The 17119-nt window shown below is 44.5% G+C and overlaps 1 protein-coding gene across 1 annotated transcript in view; it reads right to left on the bottom strand.

Moving 5' to 3' along the window:
* PPM1J (protein phosphatase, Mg2+/Mn2+ dependent 1J) overlaps window positions 1–17119 on the bottom strand; it is a 128832-nt gene that overhangs the window by 1501 nt on the left and 110212 nt on the right. Inside the window, exons 8-9 of the mRNA XM_082248428.1 lie at window positions 7635–7742; window positions 4185–4336 (exon numbers count right to left, since the gene is read on the bottom strand). Of these exons, the coding sequence (XP_082104554.1) occupies window positions 4185–4336; window positions 7635–7742 (260 nt within the window). The remainder of the gene's footprint in view (window positions 1–4184; window positions 4337–7634; window positions 7743–17119) is intronic.

The raw sequence follows: 17119 nt of genomic DNA, 5'->3' as shown, positions 1-17119 counted from the left end.
TTAAAAATTACCTTTCCTTTTCAATCTAAGCTGTTGTATTTTTTGAAATTGCAATGCAATATGGCTACCTGGGGCTGTTCCATACACAGAATGTGTCCTGACCACACCCCAGAAACATCATTTCCTGCTTGTGTAATTTTCCCAGAAGTCTGCACTAAGATATAAGTCAGATTTTTGGCATCCCCTGCAATAAAAATGTCATTTTTGGTAAGATACTCCCCATAGGAGCATGTCTAAAGGGATGCAGGCCCAGTAGATTTCCTCATTGGAGCCCTGCAGCTGCCACAGCTGATAGATAATTATGAAACCACTCCCATTTGACCCACAAAGCGCAGAGGCACAAAGGAACAAACAATGATTTTTATCAGAATAACAAAAGGTAGGAATCTGCAACAAAGTTTGGTAAAATCCTTGTAATATACAGATTTCACCCAGAGGGGAATGTTTTTTTCCCAACGAAAGTGGAGTTACGCTTTAAGTGTCATCAGAACAGAAAGTAAGTTAACAGTTAACAGTGTAATTGAAGCACTTTTCTAAGTCCAGGAGACCTGTCTTAATGTTGACTAAGTCCCCGTTCACACTGGGGCGACCTGTGAGGCGACCTGGTCGCCTCACAGGTCGCCGTAGGTCGCCTTCCATAGGGAAGCTGCGGACCCGTTCTAATAGGAGCGACACAAGTCGCTCCGACTTAGAAAAAGGGTCCGGAGCTTCTTTGGGGCGACCCGGAGCGACCGTCATAGACTTCAATGTTATGAAGTCCGTGCTGGACGCTCCGAGGTCGCGGCGCGCTGCTCACACCGCGACCTCGGAGGTTGCCCCGGGAAGTCGGATCGCCCCAGTGTGAACGGGGCCTTGATGTCTTAATTGTCTTAATGTTGATTTAATGTCTTAATTGTCTTAATGTTGACTTTCACATGACCACAACTCTCAGCCTTGAGTTCAGGCATTAGCGAGTGCAGTTCCACTTGTCAACACACAGACGCCCAAGCCCCACCCACATGCAGGTAAAAAAATGTGCATTTATTATTTTTTTACACTGCAGACACTCGATATAGCTGTCTGTACCTCCTGTATGGGCAGGCAGTTACTGAACTGCAGGAAGAATCAATGAACAATTAGAGCGCACATCACCACCCAATATACAATATACACCTGTGTGTAACTTGTTAGAAAAGGGGAACTTTTACTTTAGTGAGTTGGCATTATAAATATGGCATGTGGTATTTCATATACAGCACAAATATCACATGCAATAAACATTGGTGAATTGACTCCTCTGTCATTTCTAAATATTTCCAAAGTAACCAGCTTTTGATAATTAGAAAAAATCTCATAAAAGAGATTGTTGTTATAGTATTTTCCATATTTTCCTTATATTACAGCCCAGGGCTGTAATTTCAGATTTCGCAACTCGATGTATGTCTTTCAAAGTAGATTTTTTTCACTAGCAGTTGTTGGAAATCATGTGGTTTAGTGTTTCATAACAAAAACCTGACCCTAATCTAGTAGTCAGATACCAGAAATTCCGCCTACGTTCTGCTTCTGGGTGACAGCAGCTATAATGATTCAGAGAGTTTACAACTCGAATAATGACACCCCTCCTTGCTTCCCACTATATCATGAGTTAGCCAATAACTCTTATGTCTAAAGTATCGTTTACTAGACATGTTTGGAAACTTTTTGCAACCATGTCACACAGAGGCCTGGGACCTTGATGAAACACAAAATCCAATATATCACTGGGTGTACAACCTGAATCAGTGGCCTGAACTTGCTCAATTTGGCATTTAAAATAACTAGGATAAAAAAAAAGGGGGGGGGGGGATTATCTGCGCTTGGATCCTTATAATTTTAGCTGCTAAACACTATACCCTTGATACTAGGCATGAAACAACAAATAATAAGAAAGTGCAGCGCTGTGCAAAATAACACATAAAACTGTAAACAAGTATAGTGTAACAGAATAAGCTCATAGGAGTTTATGGTGAACATATAGAATAAAATAAATAAATTCATTATAAAAGTGCCAATATAAAAAAGTCCCATTTAGATTCCATACCAAGTGAAGAGAAATCCAAGGACAGCAAACTTGACACCCAGAAAGTGATCACACTGGAGGCTTACCAGAAGGTTAGCGACCCCCCCCCCCCCTATTCAGGGTGGTCAAAGGGCGCTCTAACAACCACCAAATCCAATGGCAGAAGCTCTAGCATCCCCTCAGGTTGCCCCAAGACAGACAAAAGCTCTGGAATATCAATCCAACAGATCCTCGTTCGTATTCAATGGACCAAATGTATGCAAAATGTAAAGCTCCACATAGTATAGTATTGTACAAACCTTCAGTTTATTGAATAAAAATAATGCACTTACTTTAAAATAGCAGCAAAAGGCAATAATCATATCTGCCATCAGCGTACCCCTGATGACGTCACCTCTGAAGAACAGCGTCGGGTGGAGCAAAGCACACACGCTACTACACATGCGCGACCGATGTTCAGCCATCTTTGATGTTTGGAAACTGACCTGCTTGGGTCTGAGATGTGATTTATGCCTTTTACTGCTTTCTCAATGTGTTACACTATACCAGTTTTATACGTGTTATTTTGTACAGCGCTGCACTTTCTTTTTATTTGTTTAAAATAACTAGTCTTATATTTCGTCCATATGAAAGATTCCCCAAAAACGCACTCAGCCGACAGAAACTTTTTTCAAAAATGAATTAACCTTGGTTAACAGATACCTTTCTGCTTTCTACTCTCCACAATACTACTGAAAAAATATAGACCACCACAAGAGATTGACCATTACCACCCCATCACAATATCTGAATGGTTATATCACAGCTTTGAAATCTATATGTAGGAGTAAATATATTACCTGATTTTTTACTGGAACCAGTGCTTTTTACAGCTTGCTGCTGCGGGTGCCTCACTACCCCCTAAATGTTTTCTACTTTGAAAGCTTTCTCCAGCCTAGGTACTGCTCGTACCCTACCAAATGCAAATTTTCATTTTTATCTTTGGTCTCACTGCTAACATAATGTTCCCAGTACTATTTTAGCTGCTTCCCTATGAAATACCCCCAAAATGAGTTTTATTCTCTAATGTTCCACCACAGATGACCAAATCCCACCGCCACAAAAATGGCTGTTTTCATTTATTTTATTGTTGCCTTCCTTATCAGGCCAACCTACCTAAATACTGCATCCCCCACACCAAATAAAATACAAAATAGTCGATTTTTCCTTAATATTTCAATGTGAAAACCTTCCTATTACAAAAAAAACAACAAAAAAAAAAACAAAAGGGGTAACATTTGCTGAAATGAAATGGGTATATTTTCTGTTTTTGCTTAAAGCGGAGTTCCGGGCACAAAATAGACCTAATCGATTTTGTGCCCATCCGCTTGCTTTGCTTCACCTGAAAAGGAATTGGATAGTTAGGTTTATTTTTTTTTTTTTTACTTACCTTGTAATTGTAGAAAGAAATACTCACCTATTTTCCACTTCCTCCCTCTGTGGCCGCGGCCCGCGCCGTCACTTCCGGTTTGCAATGATTCCTGGGAGCTGAACGTCATCGCACCCAGGAATCAATGCGACGGCACCGGCCCCGCTCGTCACTTCCAGTGCGACGCCTGTGTAGGAATGCGGCGCCGCACCGGAAGTGACGAGAGGGGCCGGTGAAGGCGCATTCTGGGAGAAGAAGATGCGGAAGAGGACGCAGAAGAGGATCGCGCTGGCTTCAGCTGCCCACAAAAGAGATGGCAACGCTGTAGAAGAAATTTTATAAGTGAGTATTTCTTCTTGCAGGTAAGTGCGAACCGGGACAGATCAGAGGCTAGCCATTGTGGAATGTACTAGCCCTGACTGTCCCGGGGGGTATGTTCATTGAAAAAAAAATTCTGTGCCCGGAACTCCGCTTTAAGAAAATAAAAAATATTAACCTTGTAAAATCTGTATAATTTTTTAAGAATACAAGCTAAATGCAAAGCAACTTATCAAACAGACCTTGGGCTCAAAATGTGACCTGCTATTCTAACTTCAAAAGTACAACTTTTTTGCTAACATATTATGATCGAACCCCATGACAAACACACCACCAATCTTATAAAACTCCAGGTGGGCATACCCAGCCTCCAGTCAGAAGTGCCTCGCTGTCAAAACTACGTGTCAACTTCCAACTTACCTGCTTGGCTCATCAGGCCCATGAGATGCAAAAACTCTTTGAACAGTTTCCGCAACTTCCTTGTCAGTAATGACGTCCCATAGTCCATCGGTACCCATTACCATAACATCATCTGGACCATGCTCACATTTCGAGAGGTCATAGACTTCTACCTACAAAGTGAAAGTAAAAGAAAAAGCTATTTGGATTTGTATATATAGTATAAGGCCTGAAGTTTATAAAGAGTCGGGTGTAATGCAGGCAATTACAATTATTTATTGTTAAAAACATAGCCTAAATACCTAAAATATAGTTCGATTTTTATATATTATAAATATTTATTCAGTGCTCATGTGACCACAATATCAGTGTGCACCAGGTGGGGTGAAATCTGCAGCATCCAGCCTAGGTGACATTGCTACTGGCCTCTGTATAAATCCCATCATATTTGAGGATCTGGCTGGGGATCCCAAATCTTGTGAAATGGTGCTCCAACACAGTATAGGATCATGTCCTCTTAAGATTTTGGCCTACCCAGGATCTTTCGATGTGATGTCACCATTGCCTAGATCAGTGGTGGCGAACCTTGGCACCCCAGATGTTTTGGAACTACATTTCCCATGATGCTCAACTACACTGCAGAGTGTACGAGTATCATGGGAAATGAAGTTCCAAAACATCTGGGGTGCCAAGGTTCGCCACCACTGGCCTCGATGCTATGGGCAGAAGCCAGTTATGTGTGTGTAAGTAAATATATTATCACTTTCCTGTGTAAGTAGAAGAAATATTATTTCATTCCATGTTTTTACATAGGAAAATGTATCTAAAGAATAGGCTTGCATTTGACCGAGCAGTGGTTACAGTGCACCACCGGGAGACAATGCCAGAGGACAGAGATAAGGCTACGGATGCTTGCCTCCCAGGGACACACTTTTAAAAATGGGGGCTGTCCCCGAGAAATAGGGTTGAATAGATCCATATGCTAAGGACATGTTATGTGAACTGCAAGAGAGAGCTGAAAAACCGGTTTATCTGCGGTTGTGAAAGAAGAGTAATATGTACAACGATACGTGCAAACATGGTACAGTACAGTGTCAACAGCTGTTTCTCACACCCTAATGTAATTTAAACCTATTGACTAATTAGCTACCATTGTTTGAGTCTGTTTGCCCTTTTAAACCATGACAAATAAGAATTTCAAGACTTGCCAGTACCTCTACCTTATACCCACGACAAGTTTTAGTCCCCAGCAACAAACTGCCATCTCTCTTCATCTTCCTGGACTAATGACTAGCGTTTTACAACCCAGGAACTGATTGCTACAGACTGCATAATGTCTACAAATAAGAACCACCCTAGCCCCCTTGTGATCTAGGAACTCATGGCTCAACACTCCACTGCTATCGGACACCCATCATTATAGGTATCCCATATGCAAATGAAAGGTTCTTGACCATGTCCCCATTGGCTGGTGACCACTTTTGCTCCCACCTGAAAAATAATCTGAACCCAACCCTACAGCCTCAACAGAATAACATTCACATTGCCTCGGACTGGAAACCACTCTTTCTCCTAGAAACAGTGGAACTTCTCCCCTCAACTGACCATTATCTTTTTTCACCAGGAACTAACACACAGACACTCACAAATCCATCTGGGTAGAACACAAACCTGCCCACCATGGCAATAATGGTCAACCCTACCCTCTTTCCTTCCAGAGAAAATGACAGCCACTCACTTGAATTCAGCCGGCACATATAACATTTGGTTTGGACGTTCAGCCTGAGCACCGACACTTAGCTCTTTATCTTCCCACAGTGCGGTGGAGCTAGGGCGAGTTATTGTTTATACTCGCTTGAATTCTCCTGAACTGGGGAGTTAACCCCAGTAGGAACTAATGGCTCCTTTCCCTGAGCTACAAACACCTATGTGCACTCTCCTGAAATTAACCGCTTGACGACTGTTCACTGTGCCTCTACTGCGGTAGTACTACGTTGCTGGACTCCTCCCCTTATGGGCGGCGCTCGCGTGCCGCCGGAGGCTCGCTCCCGCTGTATTCATTCAGCCGCTGCTCTTCCCCGATCGTCGGGGAATCGAGTTTGGAGATCCGCCAGCTTGTGTAAACAGAGCGGGCGGATCTCCTCAGTGACAAACAGTGACAGATTTCAGGGTTCAGCATAGCTGAACATGCGATCTGTCCTTGTGTCACATAGTCACCTCCCCCCACACACGTTAGTAAGCACCAGGGATATATTAACCCCCTCCCTCTCCAATAAAATTAACCCCTTCCCTGCCAGTGTCATTTTTACAGTAACAGTGCATATTTATAGCACTGATTACTATAGAAATGTCACTGGTACCCCCAAAAGTGTCAGTCAAGGGTCCGATCTGTCCGCCGCAATGTCGGAGTCCCGCAAAAAAAAAAAAAAATCGCAGATCGCCGCCATTACTCGTTAAAAAAAAACCCACCAAAAATGACAGAAATCTTTCCCTTAGTTAGTAAACGCAATAACGTTTGCGCAAACCAATCAAAATACGCTTATTGTAATTTTTTTTACCAAACATAGGTAGCAGAAAACAAATTGGCCAAAAATGTAAAAAAATTTTGATTTTTACATTTTTTGGGGGGGAATTTCATATAAAATTTTTTATATTGTTATTTTTTCAAAATTTACGCTTTTTTTTTTTTGTTTATAGAGCAAAAAGTAAAAATCGCACAGGTGATCAAATACCACCAAAAGAAAGCTCTGTTTGTGGGAAAAAAGGACGTAAATTTTGTTTGGGTACGGCGCCGCACGACCGTGCAATTGTCAGTTAAAGTCGCACAGTGCCGAATCGCAAAAAGTGGCCTGGACGTAAGACAGCAAAATCCTCCGGTGGTAAAGTGGTTAAAACCACTCTTACCATGCCAGAAACTGAGACCTGCCTAGATCACTTAGAGTCCAAGGGTTGACTGATACTCATCCAAAATTCCAAAAGGACACCCCGAATCAAAATTGTATTTTATGTGTGTACTCCTGAACAGATGGACATCTACACCCCAATGTCTAAAGACCATCAGTAACACCTACACTAATTCCCACAGGTTGTTCCCAGCATTCTTTAGAAGTACAGTGCATTTTTTTCAGACATACCAGATAACAGTACTATGAACAGTTAAAAGTACAGTTTATGCTTCTTGACATGACAAAGCTGTTTTCTTTTTAATATTTTCTTTAATGATAATAATTTTTAATAAACAGTGGACAAATTATCAAAGGATACAAAATGTCAGTGAAAGTCATTCTGGTGCCTCTTCAATGCTTAAAAACAGGTTTAATTAGCTTTAGCAATTTACATGAATTAGGTATTTTTAGCACTTTCCCCCTGGAGTCCAGTGAACTCTATGTGCAGTATAAACCCTGGGCAAGACTCCGTGAATAACCGTGTATGAAACACATATGTTGTACAAGGTAAGAATAGTATACTTACTCCAGGCACAGAAGATAAGAATGGCTTGATGTAGATATTTGAGTTATATACTTTAAGGTCATGATCTCCAAATCCACGTGTTACTCCAATGGTGGCCATAACCCTAGCCTGGAAAAAAATGACCTTTAGATATGAAGATGAACAGCTTATAATTTCACATGCATTTTTTCAACCATCTTCCTTCTGTGTCCATAAAGTGCATTTTATCAGGGTAAAATTTCTTAATTTTCATCCTTCTTTATTTCTGCAGAAGTGTTAGGCCCCTTTTACACTTGTGCGACTTGTCCTGTGATTTGGGACTGCAAAGTCGCATAACAAGTTGTACTCCATGATTTCCAATGAGCACTGTTCATATCTGTATGACTTTGCCCTTGCACTACTTTGGGCCAATTTTAATGCGTTTTGAGGTCCATAGACATAGGCATTACTTCAAGTCCAGTCTAAATTGCGGTAAAATCGTGCGACTTTTAGGTCGCATAAGTGTGAAAGGGGCCTTAATGAGCAAAGCAATGAAAAAGCGGCTATAGTTACTGTGTGGAAGTGTTATATTTTAGATTATTTAAAGGCATTTTCTATTTGTGTTCTCCAGGATGTAAGATTAACCACTTAGGCCTAGAAGCTGGTTTCACCACTTCAGCTCCAGAAGGTTTTACCCCCTTCCTGGCCAGACCATTTTTTGTTGCGTTGTTTTAACTGACAATTGCGCAGTTGTGCAACACTGTACCCAAATGAAATTGATATCTTTTTCACCCCCACAAAAAAAAGTTTTCTTTTGGTGGTATTTGATTACCTGTGCGTTTTTTTTTGCGCTATAAACAAAAAAAAAAAAAAAAAGAACCACAATTTAAAAAAAAAAAAAAAAAAAACGGAAAATTGTTATCAAATACTTACCGTAATTTTCCTTTCCTGATGGACTCCATGGCAGCTTACGTGTGGGTTAGTCCCGCCTCCTCCTACCTCATAGGACCCCTACTCCCATAAATTTTTACTCCGTGCCAGAGGCCGTGTTCCATAAATAGCCTACTCCAGCAGATGGGAGGGGACTCCAGCTGCCATGGAGTCCATCAGGAAAGGAAAATTACGGTAAGTATTTGATAACAATTTTCCGTTTTCCTGACAGACTCCATGGCAGCTTACGTGTGGGAAATAACTAGCCAAACACACAAGGGTGGGAAACTGCTGGCCAAAAGAAATTTAATTTGCACCATCAACAGACAGTACTTGCAAACCAAAGTTAACAGATGACAATGAAGCTGGCTCAATACAATAATGAGTCATGAAAGTGTTAATGGAAGACCATGATGCCGCCTTGCATATTACTTCAGGGGCCACATGACAAGAAGCCCCTCTTGTCGAATGCGCGGTCACCGCTTCTGGAGGAGCCAAGCCCTTAGCCTTATATGCCCATTGGATGGTCTGAACAATCCATGCCGCTATGGATCTTGAAGAGGCCCGCAAGCCCTTGTTCTTTCCATGGAGGAGAACAAATAGATAATCTGAACGCCTGAAGGAAGCTGTTGCATCCAGGTACAGTCTCAGAATTGCACCCACATCTAATGGATGTGTATTCGGATCATCTGACGATTTGAATGTTGGAAGGACAATCTCCTGGTTCTCGTGGAAAACAGAGACCACCTTGGGGTGTGATCCCAACATGGGGATAAGAACCACACAATCTGGGAAGAAGGTCAGGAATGGTTCTTTGCAACCCAGAGAACTAATCTCGGAGACTCTTTTAGCCGAGGTGACGGCAACCAAGAAGGCCAATATCAGAGACAGATCTTTAATGGAGAGTTGCTCTATGTGACTTCTTATGACGTCAGAAAGGAAGTTCAAGACGAGTGGAAGATCCCATTTAAGGAACCTTGGCTTCCTCTGTGGCCTGAGTCTGGAAGCTCCCCGAAAGAATTGACGGACAAGGGGATGAGACGCCCAAGAAGTTCCTGTGAAGGCCGAAATAGCAGAAACTTGCACACGTAGTGAGCTAACGGATAATGGTAGGTCCAGTCCCGACTGCAGGAAACCAAGAATATGCTGGATATTCAGGTCATTGCATGACCCCCCTTTCTTGGTAACAAAATCCATGAACTTGGACCAGATCCTTCCGTAGACCTTGTTAGTGCCCGCTCTTCTGGCACTTAAGAGAGTAGAAATTGCCCCACTCGGGCAACCTAACGCCTCCAGCCTTTCCCTCTCAAAAACCATGCCTTCAGGTGCAGATGAGCCGCGCATGGGTGCAGAGTTGCTCCCTGGGACAGAAGGTCCGGCCTGATGGGTAGAGGAACTGGATCCCGAAAACTGAGGAGCATCAGCAGTGGAAACCATGGCCTGTTCGGCCAGTATGGGGCTATTGTTAGCACTTCCACATCTTCCATCCTGAGTCTCGCCAGGAACCGGAGAATGACAGGAACTGGGGGAAAGGCATATGCCCTGTGGAATCTCCAATGGTCTGTCAGAGCATCCGTCCCAAAGGCTTGGGGACAACTGAACCTCACATAATACTTCGGAAGCTTGTGATTGCATGGAGATGCAAATAGATCCACTTCTGGGTGAAATTCCAGAGAAGTGAGCCACTGGAAGACATCGTTGTGAAGGCTCCATTCGTTGTTGTCCAAGCGGACTCTTGAGAGGAAGTCCGCTTGAACATTCTGTACCCCTGGAAGAAACACTGCAGTGAGGTTGACCAGGTGTTTCTGGGCCCAATATAAAATTGGATCTACCTCCTTCAACAGGGAGTGCCTCCTTGTCGCTTCACATAGGAGACCGCGGTCGTATTGTCCATCCTCAGGATCACAGAAGTCCCTTCTATTAGGTGACGGAATGCTTTCAGAGCGCAGAACGCGGCTCGCAATTCTAGAGTATTTGACACTACCCTGTGAGCTTGGAAATCCCAGCTGCCCTGGGCTATCTCTGTCTGACAGAGGGCACCCCATCCGGTGTTGCTGGCATCCGTGGTAACTGTGATCCAAGAGATGGGCATGATGGAATGGCAATTGAGGAGATTTTTGCTCTGCAGCCACCATGGAAGGCTCTCCCGCATTGATGATGTTATGCGAATGAGGTGATTTTGATCTCCTGGACGCCACTGATGGAGAAACCCCACTTGGAAAGGCCGCATATTCCACTGTGCCCACTTCACCATTGGAGTCGTGGCTACCATGGTCCCAACCAATCTTAGACACTGAGATGCTCGAAGGTGAGTGGCCGTCATAGCTAGGCGTACCCTGTCCCTGACTACCGGGATCTTCTCGAGGGGCAAAGAAATTGTGCCTCGACTTGTGTCGAACTGAGCTCCCAGAAATATTAACGACTGGGTAGGCTCCAGATGGCTCTTCTCCATGTTCAGTAACCAGCCAAACTCGCGAAGAGTGGCTATTACCTGAGACCTGTGTACCAGAAGTTGTTCTCGGTCTTGTGACAGCAGGAGCAGGTCGTCCAGATAATGGTGTAGACGGACGCCTTTGGTCCTGATCAAAGCCACCACTGCTAGTAAGACCTTTAAGAATACCCGCGGCGATGTAGTAAGCCCAAACGGGAGACAGACAAACTGTAGATGATTCTGATCTACTGCGAATCGTAGGAACTTCTGGTAATCTGCTGCCACTGGCACATGGAAATAGGCATCCTTGAGGTCGATTGACACAAGCCAGTCTGCCGGTTGTATTGCTTGACGGATGGTGAATAGCGTCTCCATCTTGAATTTTTCCTTCTTGATAAAAGAGTTCAGGTGCGTGAGGTCTATGACCGGTCTCCAAGCACCGCTCTTTTTCTGAACCAAGAAGAGAGGGGAGTATAGACCCTGGAACTTCTCGTTGGTTGGAACTGGAACCACTGCGCCTTGAGCCACCAACAGATCTACGTAAGACAGAAGGCCTTGTCTTTTCTCTTCTGACTGTGGCAATGAGGTTGGAATGAACCTCAGTCTGGACGGACTGCAGAATTTCCAGGAATGGCCTGTTGATACTGTCTTGACGACCCAGAAGTCGTTTATCGAGGTTGCCCAGACGTGTTGGAAGCATAGTAGCCGAGCCCCGACTTGCTCCGCCTGGGCAGGCACAACGTCAAAAAGACTTCGTGGCCTCCCGACCACCAGAAGACCCTCCTCTGGGTGCTTTCTGTCCTGAAGGCTGCGGTCTTCTCCAGTTCTTTCGGAATTGACGGCCAGGCTTATATAGGCGAGCATCCCTTGATCAATCAGCCCCTTGCCTGGGCTGAGACCTCTTCTGGTCCAGCAAGCGCCTATCCTGGGAAAGGAACCGCGACTTACCACCTGTGGCATGGGAAACGGCGCTTTCTAACTTTTTGCTGAATAGGAAGGACCCCTCAAATGGAATTCGGCACCAGGCCTGTTTTGACGCAGGATCGGCCAACCAAGGACGTAACCAAAGAGCCCGTTTTGCAGTAACCGATGAAAGCATTACCCGTGCCGCAAGGCGGACCATGTCTAGGGAGGCCTCCCCCAAAAAAACAGCCGCCAGCCTCAGCTCATGTATTGGCGAATTTCTTGCGACTTCTTCCGACACGCTTCTGAGTGTTGTGTCCACACTGTCTGTCCACACCTCCATTGCTTTAGACAGGGCTGCGAGAGCCAATGCTGGCTTGCATGCCATTCCTGCTGACACATAGATGCGCTTGAGGTCTGAATCAATGCGTCTCTCAAGGCCATCCTTAAAGGTCACTGTGTCTTCAAGCGGAAGGGTGACATGACGCACCAGACTCATCAGTGCTGCATCCACCAGAGGTGCAGATTCCAGGTGTTTAACCTCTTCCGTTTTAAACGGGTACATTTTGTTCACTTTGGAGAGTAGAGAGTTTTTTCTCTCTGTGCAGCCCCATTCGTCTGTAAGAATTTCGCCGACCTCCCCTAACAGGGGAAAGAAAGGGCGTTCCTTCTAGAGGTGCTTAAAATACCTCTTCTGTTTAGAGGGTGACTCTACCGGCTCATCCCACTTCAGGGCTTCCTTCACAGCTTTGACCAAGGAGGGAACCATGGCAAAGTCAAAACCCGCACCAGGGTCGTCTGCTTCAAGCTCACCCTCAGAGTAGTCAGATGAGGAGTGACTGTGCTGGGAAGGCCCAGGGATATGAATATTTTAACCAGCCGGAGTACTCGCCATCCTGGGGGAGGAAGTTCCAGCACGAGCAGGATCCGAGGTTTTTAAGGACTCCATAACTATTCGCCTGACCAGCGACTCCATCTGCTGGTTGCTGTCTTCCCTTTTGTTTGCAGCATGTGCAAAACAGGGCTCACAGAGCGACTTTCCATCAGGATCTTTTGTCAGAGTGGTGGTGTCCTGAAGTAGCTCCAGACTCTTCACCATGTCGCCTAGAGGACGACCGATGATGATTGATGATGAATGCCGCGTTTGCGACCTGGGAGGATCTTTATCTTCACGGGCTGAGTGACGTCTTTCAGACCTAGAAGGGCTTTAGGAAAGAAAATAAAGACTCAACAGAACAGCAGAAAAAAACCCCCCCAAACATTACAGGGAGAGGAATAAAACCAATCTTACCTGTAATGTAAGGGCTGTCCACCAGGGGGCGGTGAGACATCCATATCACTTTAGGAAACTGCAAGAGATTATGAATGAGTGACATGCAGAAAGCAGGCAGGAAGCCTATTCAGCATAATCACAGCCATCTCTCACCTTTAAAGATTCCTGCAGAGCACGGGGAAGCCGCTGGAAACATTGCTGAACAAACCCACAGATAGCTGAAACTAACAGCTATTTGAATTTGCTACTGGAATGATGTCACCGCCCCCATCCCCCCCACCTGTGCAAACCAAGCCTCGATTCAGATCGAGCCTGGAAGGCACCGCCCCCCCACCTGTGTGAACCAAGCCTCGATTCAGATCGAGCCCGGAAGACACCAGGAAGCAGTGGAGTGGAGGGGAAGGACGTGGAATGGAACGCCATGCATCCCACAGCCAAACTAGAACCCAGGGAGAGATAAGTAACAAACAACAGGAGAATATACAAAAACAAACTGCTGCCATAGAATGTAAAGCAGGATACATCAACACTTCCACGACCAGGCCCTGGACCATACGGACACCACGGCTGCACACATGATGGGGCGTATTAATGGGCCTCCCGCTAATAGCTGGGACGATTGGCCAAATGTCGCTTTGCCTGCCATTGGCCAGGTTTGTAAGCTCTTCCGGCAACTGACTCCACGCCCGTGTCCTACCCCGCTAATAGCTAGGGCGTGCTGGACATGAAGGGGACACCACTCGATCCAACGTGCAGACCGCCAGGCCTGAATCGGGAATCTTCATGAGGTAAGATTTGACTATAATCCTTTCAGGAGGAGGACAAAAAAGGAACACGGCCTCTGGCACGGAGTAAAAATTTATGGGAGTAGGGTCCTATGAGGTAGGAGGAGGCGGGACTAACCCACACGTAAGCTGCCATGGAGTCTGTCAGGAAAGATTTTTTACTTTCTGCTACAAAATATACCTAATAAAAAAATGTAAAAATAAAAAAAATGTAAAAAAAAATCAAATTTTTTCATCATTTTAGGCCAATATGTATTCTGCTACATATTTTTGGTAAAACAAAATCCTAATAAGTGTATATTGATTGGTTTATGAAAAAGTTATAGCGTCTACAAACTATGGGATACATTTATGGACTTTTTCTTTTTTTTTATTGTTTTTACTAGTAATGGTGGCAATCAGCAGTTTTTAGTGGAAGTGCGACATTGCAGCGGACAAATCTGACACCAAGTGACACATTTTGGGGACCAGTGACACCAATACAGTGATCAATGCTAAAAAAAAATGCACTGTTACTGTATAAATGACACTGACAGGGAAGGATCAAGGGGTTACCACCAGGGGCAATAAAGGGGTTAAGTGTGCTCCTAGAGAGTGCTTTCTAACTATGGGGGGACTGGATGCACAGAAGAAAAGAGAGATCTGTGTTTCAGTTTAGCTGAAACAAAAGATCTCTCTTTTACTCCCTGACAGAACAGCGGTCTGCCAGCAGCTGCGATGGCTCCTGCTGTGTCCAGTCATAGTGGAAGTGGTACTCCGGCGGCGCGCACATGCCCCCTACATTACCTGCACAAAATCATGTACATGTACGTGATTTTGCGCAGCCAGGCCTCCCTGCTGCAGTATATGTGCGGTGGGCGGTCCGGAACTGGTTAAAATTACATCTATTTTTTCCTAGGATACTTTAAAATGGTGCCTATTCTCAGTTGCTATAGAGCATGTAACGGAACCGCGACCCACACTGTACTTGTGGACTTCCGTCAGTACACAGGTTCCTCCCAGTCGTGAACATAGATACCAGATTTTCCCAGCCGCCTTCATACAAAGCTAGCCAAAAACTTAGATTGTACTGGAATCTCCATTTATTGAACAGTTACACAGAATTTATATACAGCATGGACCTCCCCCTCCTGATCAGATTACCACACACAGGTCAGGGGGTGGCCTGATTACATTATCATATGCAGATGAAATTGTATGCAGAAATATAATTAACCTGAACTAATTATCTAACCATCTGGACAGAAACAATGTGAGGTCATTAACATATAACAATGGAACAGACAGACTTAACACATTCCACATCCCACCTCAATAGACAGACATTAGAGAGAGCCTTGATTATTTAGGAGTCACAGACTTCATGGCAACAGGCTATAGGTCTCACAGTGTAAAGTGGGATTAAATCTTCATATTTCCTTTAGAGATATTGTTGATAAATATTACTCTCCCGCTTGAAGTTATCCAAACCATTAAGTATCTGTCTTTCACTCCCAGTGAGTACCGTCACAGGGCGTTATTGCAGGAACCATCCAGAACTAAGACCAGTAGAATTATTTAGCTCCTGGGCTTGCAATCCTGCTACAGAGTGTTCAATGCGAATATACTGTAGCAAAAAACAATGCTTCTGTGTTGTGTTTAAAGTGTATGTAAACCCTAGCAATGAACTTCTCTTATTTGCTGGTTATCCTGCTAAATCCACCATTGAAAGTGTCTTATTAGATTGGTTTAATACGTGCAAAAAATACCTTTCACGCTCATGTGTAATTAGTATTCCCAATTTTTTTTTACTACATTACAATTAGTCTCGAAGTTGTGGCAATTATAACATAGGGAGGGATTTAGTAGTTAAAAAAAGACATCTAGGCAGGGTTGATACCGTTCAGTGCATTTCTAGCAGATTACCGGGAGTTTTTCTGTATTTTCAGAGCCTTTAACCACTTCAATACAGGGCACTTTCACCCCCTTCCTGCACAGGCCAATGTTCAACTTTTAGCGCTGTTGCATTTTGAATGATAATTGCGTGGTCATGCAACACTGTACCTAAACCAAATTTATGTCATTTTTTCCCCACAAATAGAGCTTTATTTTGGTGGTATTTGATCACTGCAAGGTTTTTTCTTTTTTGCAAAACAAATAAAAAAAAGACCAAAAAGTTTGAAAAAAAAAAAAAAAAGTTTTTTTGTTTATGTTATACAATTTTGTAAATAGATAGGTTTTTTCCTGCACTGATGAGCACTGATGAGGCTGCACTGACAGGCACTGATGAGGAGGCACTGATGGGGTGGCACTAATATGCAGCACTGATAGGTAGCACTGATATGCAGCATTGATGGGCACTGATAGGCGGCACTGCTGGGCACTGATAGGCGGCATTGATGGGAAATGATAGGTGGCACTGATGGGCACAGATAGTTGGCACTGATAGATGGCACTGGTGGGCAATAATGGGCAATGGTGGGCGGCACTGATAGATGGCAATGATGGGCACTGGTGGGCAGCACTGATGGGGAGGGCAGTGGTGGGCAGCACTGATGGGGAGTTCACTGCCGGGCTCCCTGAGCACAGATGGCCATCCCTGGTGGCCATGGTGGGCATCCCTGGGGTCATGGGTGGGCATCCCTGGTGGCTCTAGTGGCACCCCCCCCCCCGAGGGTCTGCACTGGTAATCAATGATCTTATTACCAGTGCAGACCCCCCCCTGTCAGGAGAGCCGCAGATCGGCTCTCCTCTACTCGTGCCGGTCAGGCACGAATTAAGGAAAGCCGATCAACAACACTTCCTATTTACTATGTGACCAGCTGTGATTGGACACAGCTGGTCACATGGTAAAGAGCCTATGTCAGTAGGCTCTTTACCGAGATCGGAGATGCGGTATGTCAGAGTGATCGCCGCTCTGCGTGCCCCTGCCGCCGTCATATGACGTCCAGTAAGGATAATGCAACCACTTTCCTGCTGTCAATCGCCTATAGGGCAGGCGGGAAGTGGTTAAAGGGATAACACATTGGAAATGTGCACGTATTGCCAAGATAAACTAAATATGTTTTTTTTTTTCCTCTGACATACACTTTAGGTCTCATGCACACTGGATGTTTTTACAGCTGCTGTTTTTGGTGACAAACGTTTTTTTCTGCAGCCAATAAACTCCCCAGCATGTTATCCTATGTGTCCATGCACACATACAGTAGGCTGTTATCAGCAGTTT

The sequence above is a fragment of the Pelophylax lessonae genome (genome assembly GCF_965119305.1).
Source record: "Pelophylax lessonae genome assembly, chromosome: 2".
In the NCBI taxonomy this organism is placed as follows: domain Eukaryota; kingdom Metazoa; phylum Chordata; class Amphibia; order Anura; family Ranidae; genus Pelophylax; species Pelophylax lessonae.
Note: the sequence above shows the minus strand (reverse complement) of the source record. Positions and strands in the feature narration are given on the sequence as shown.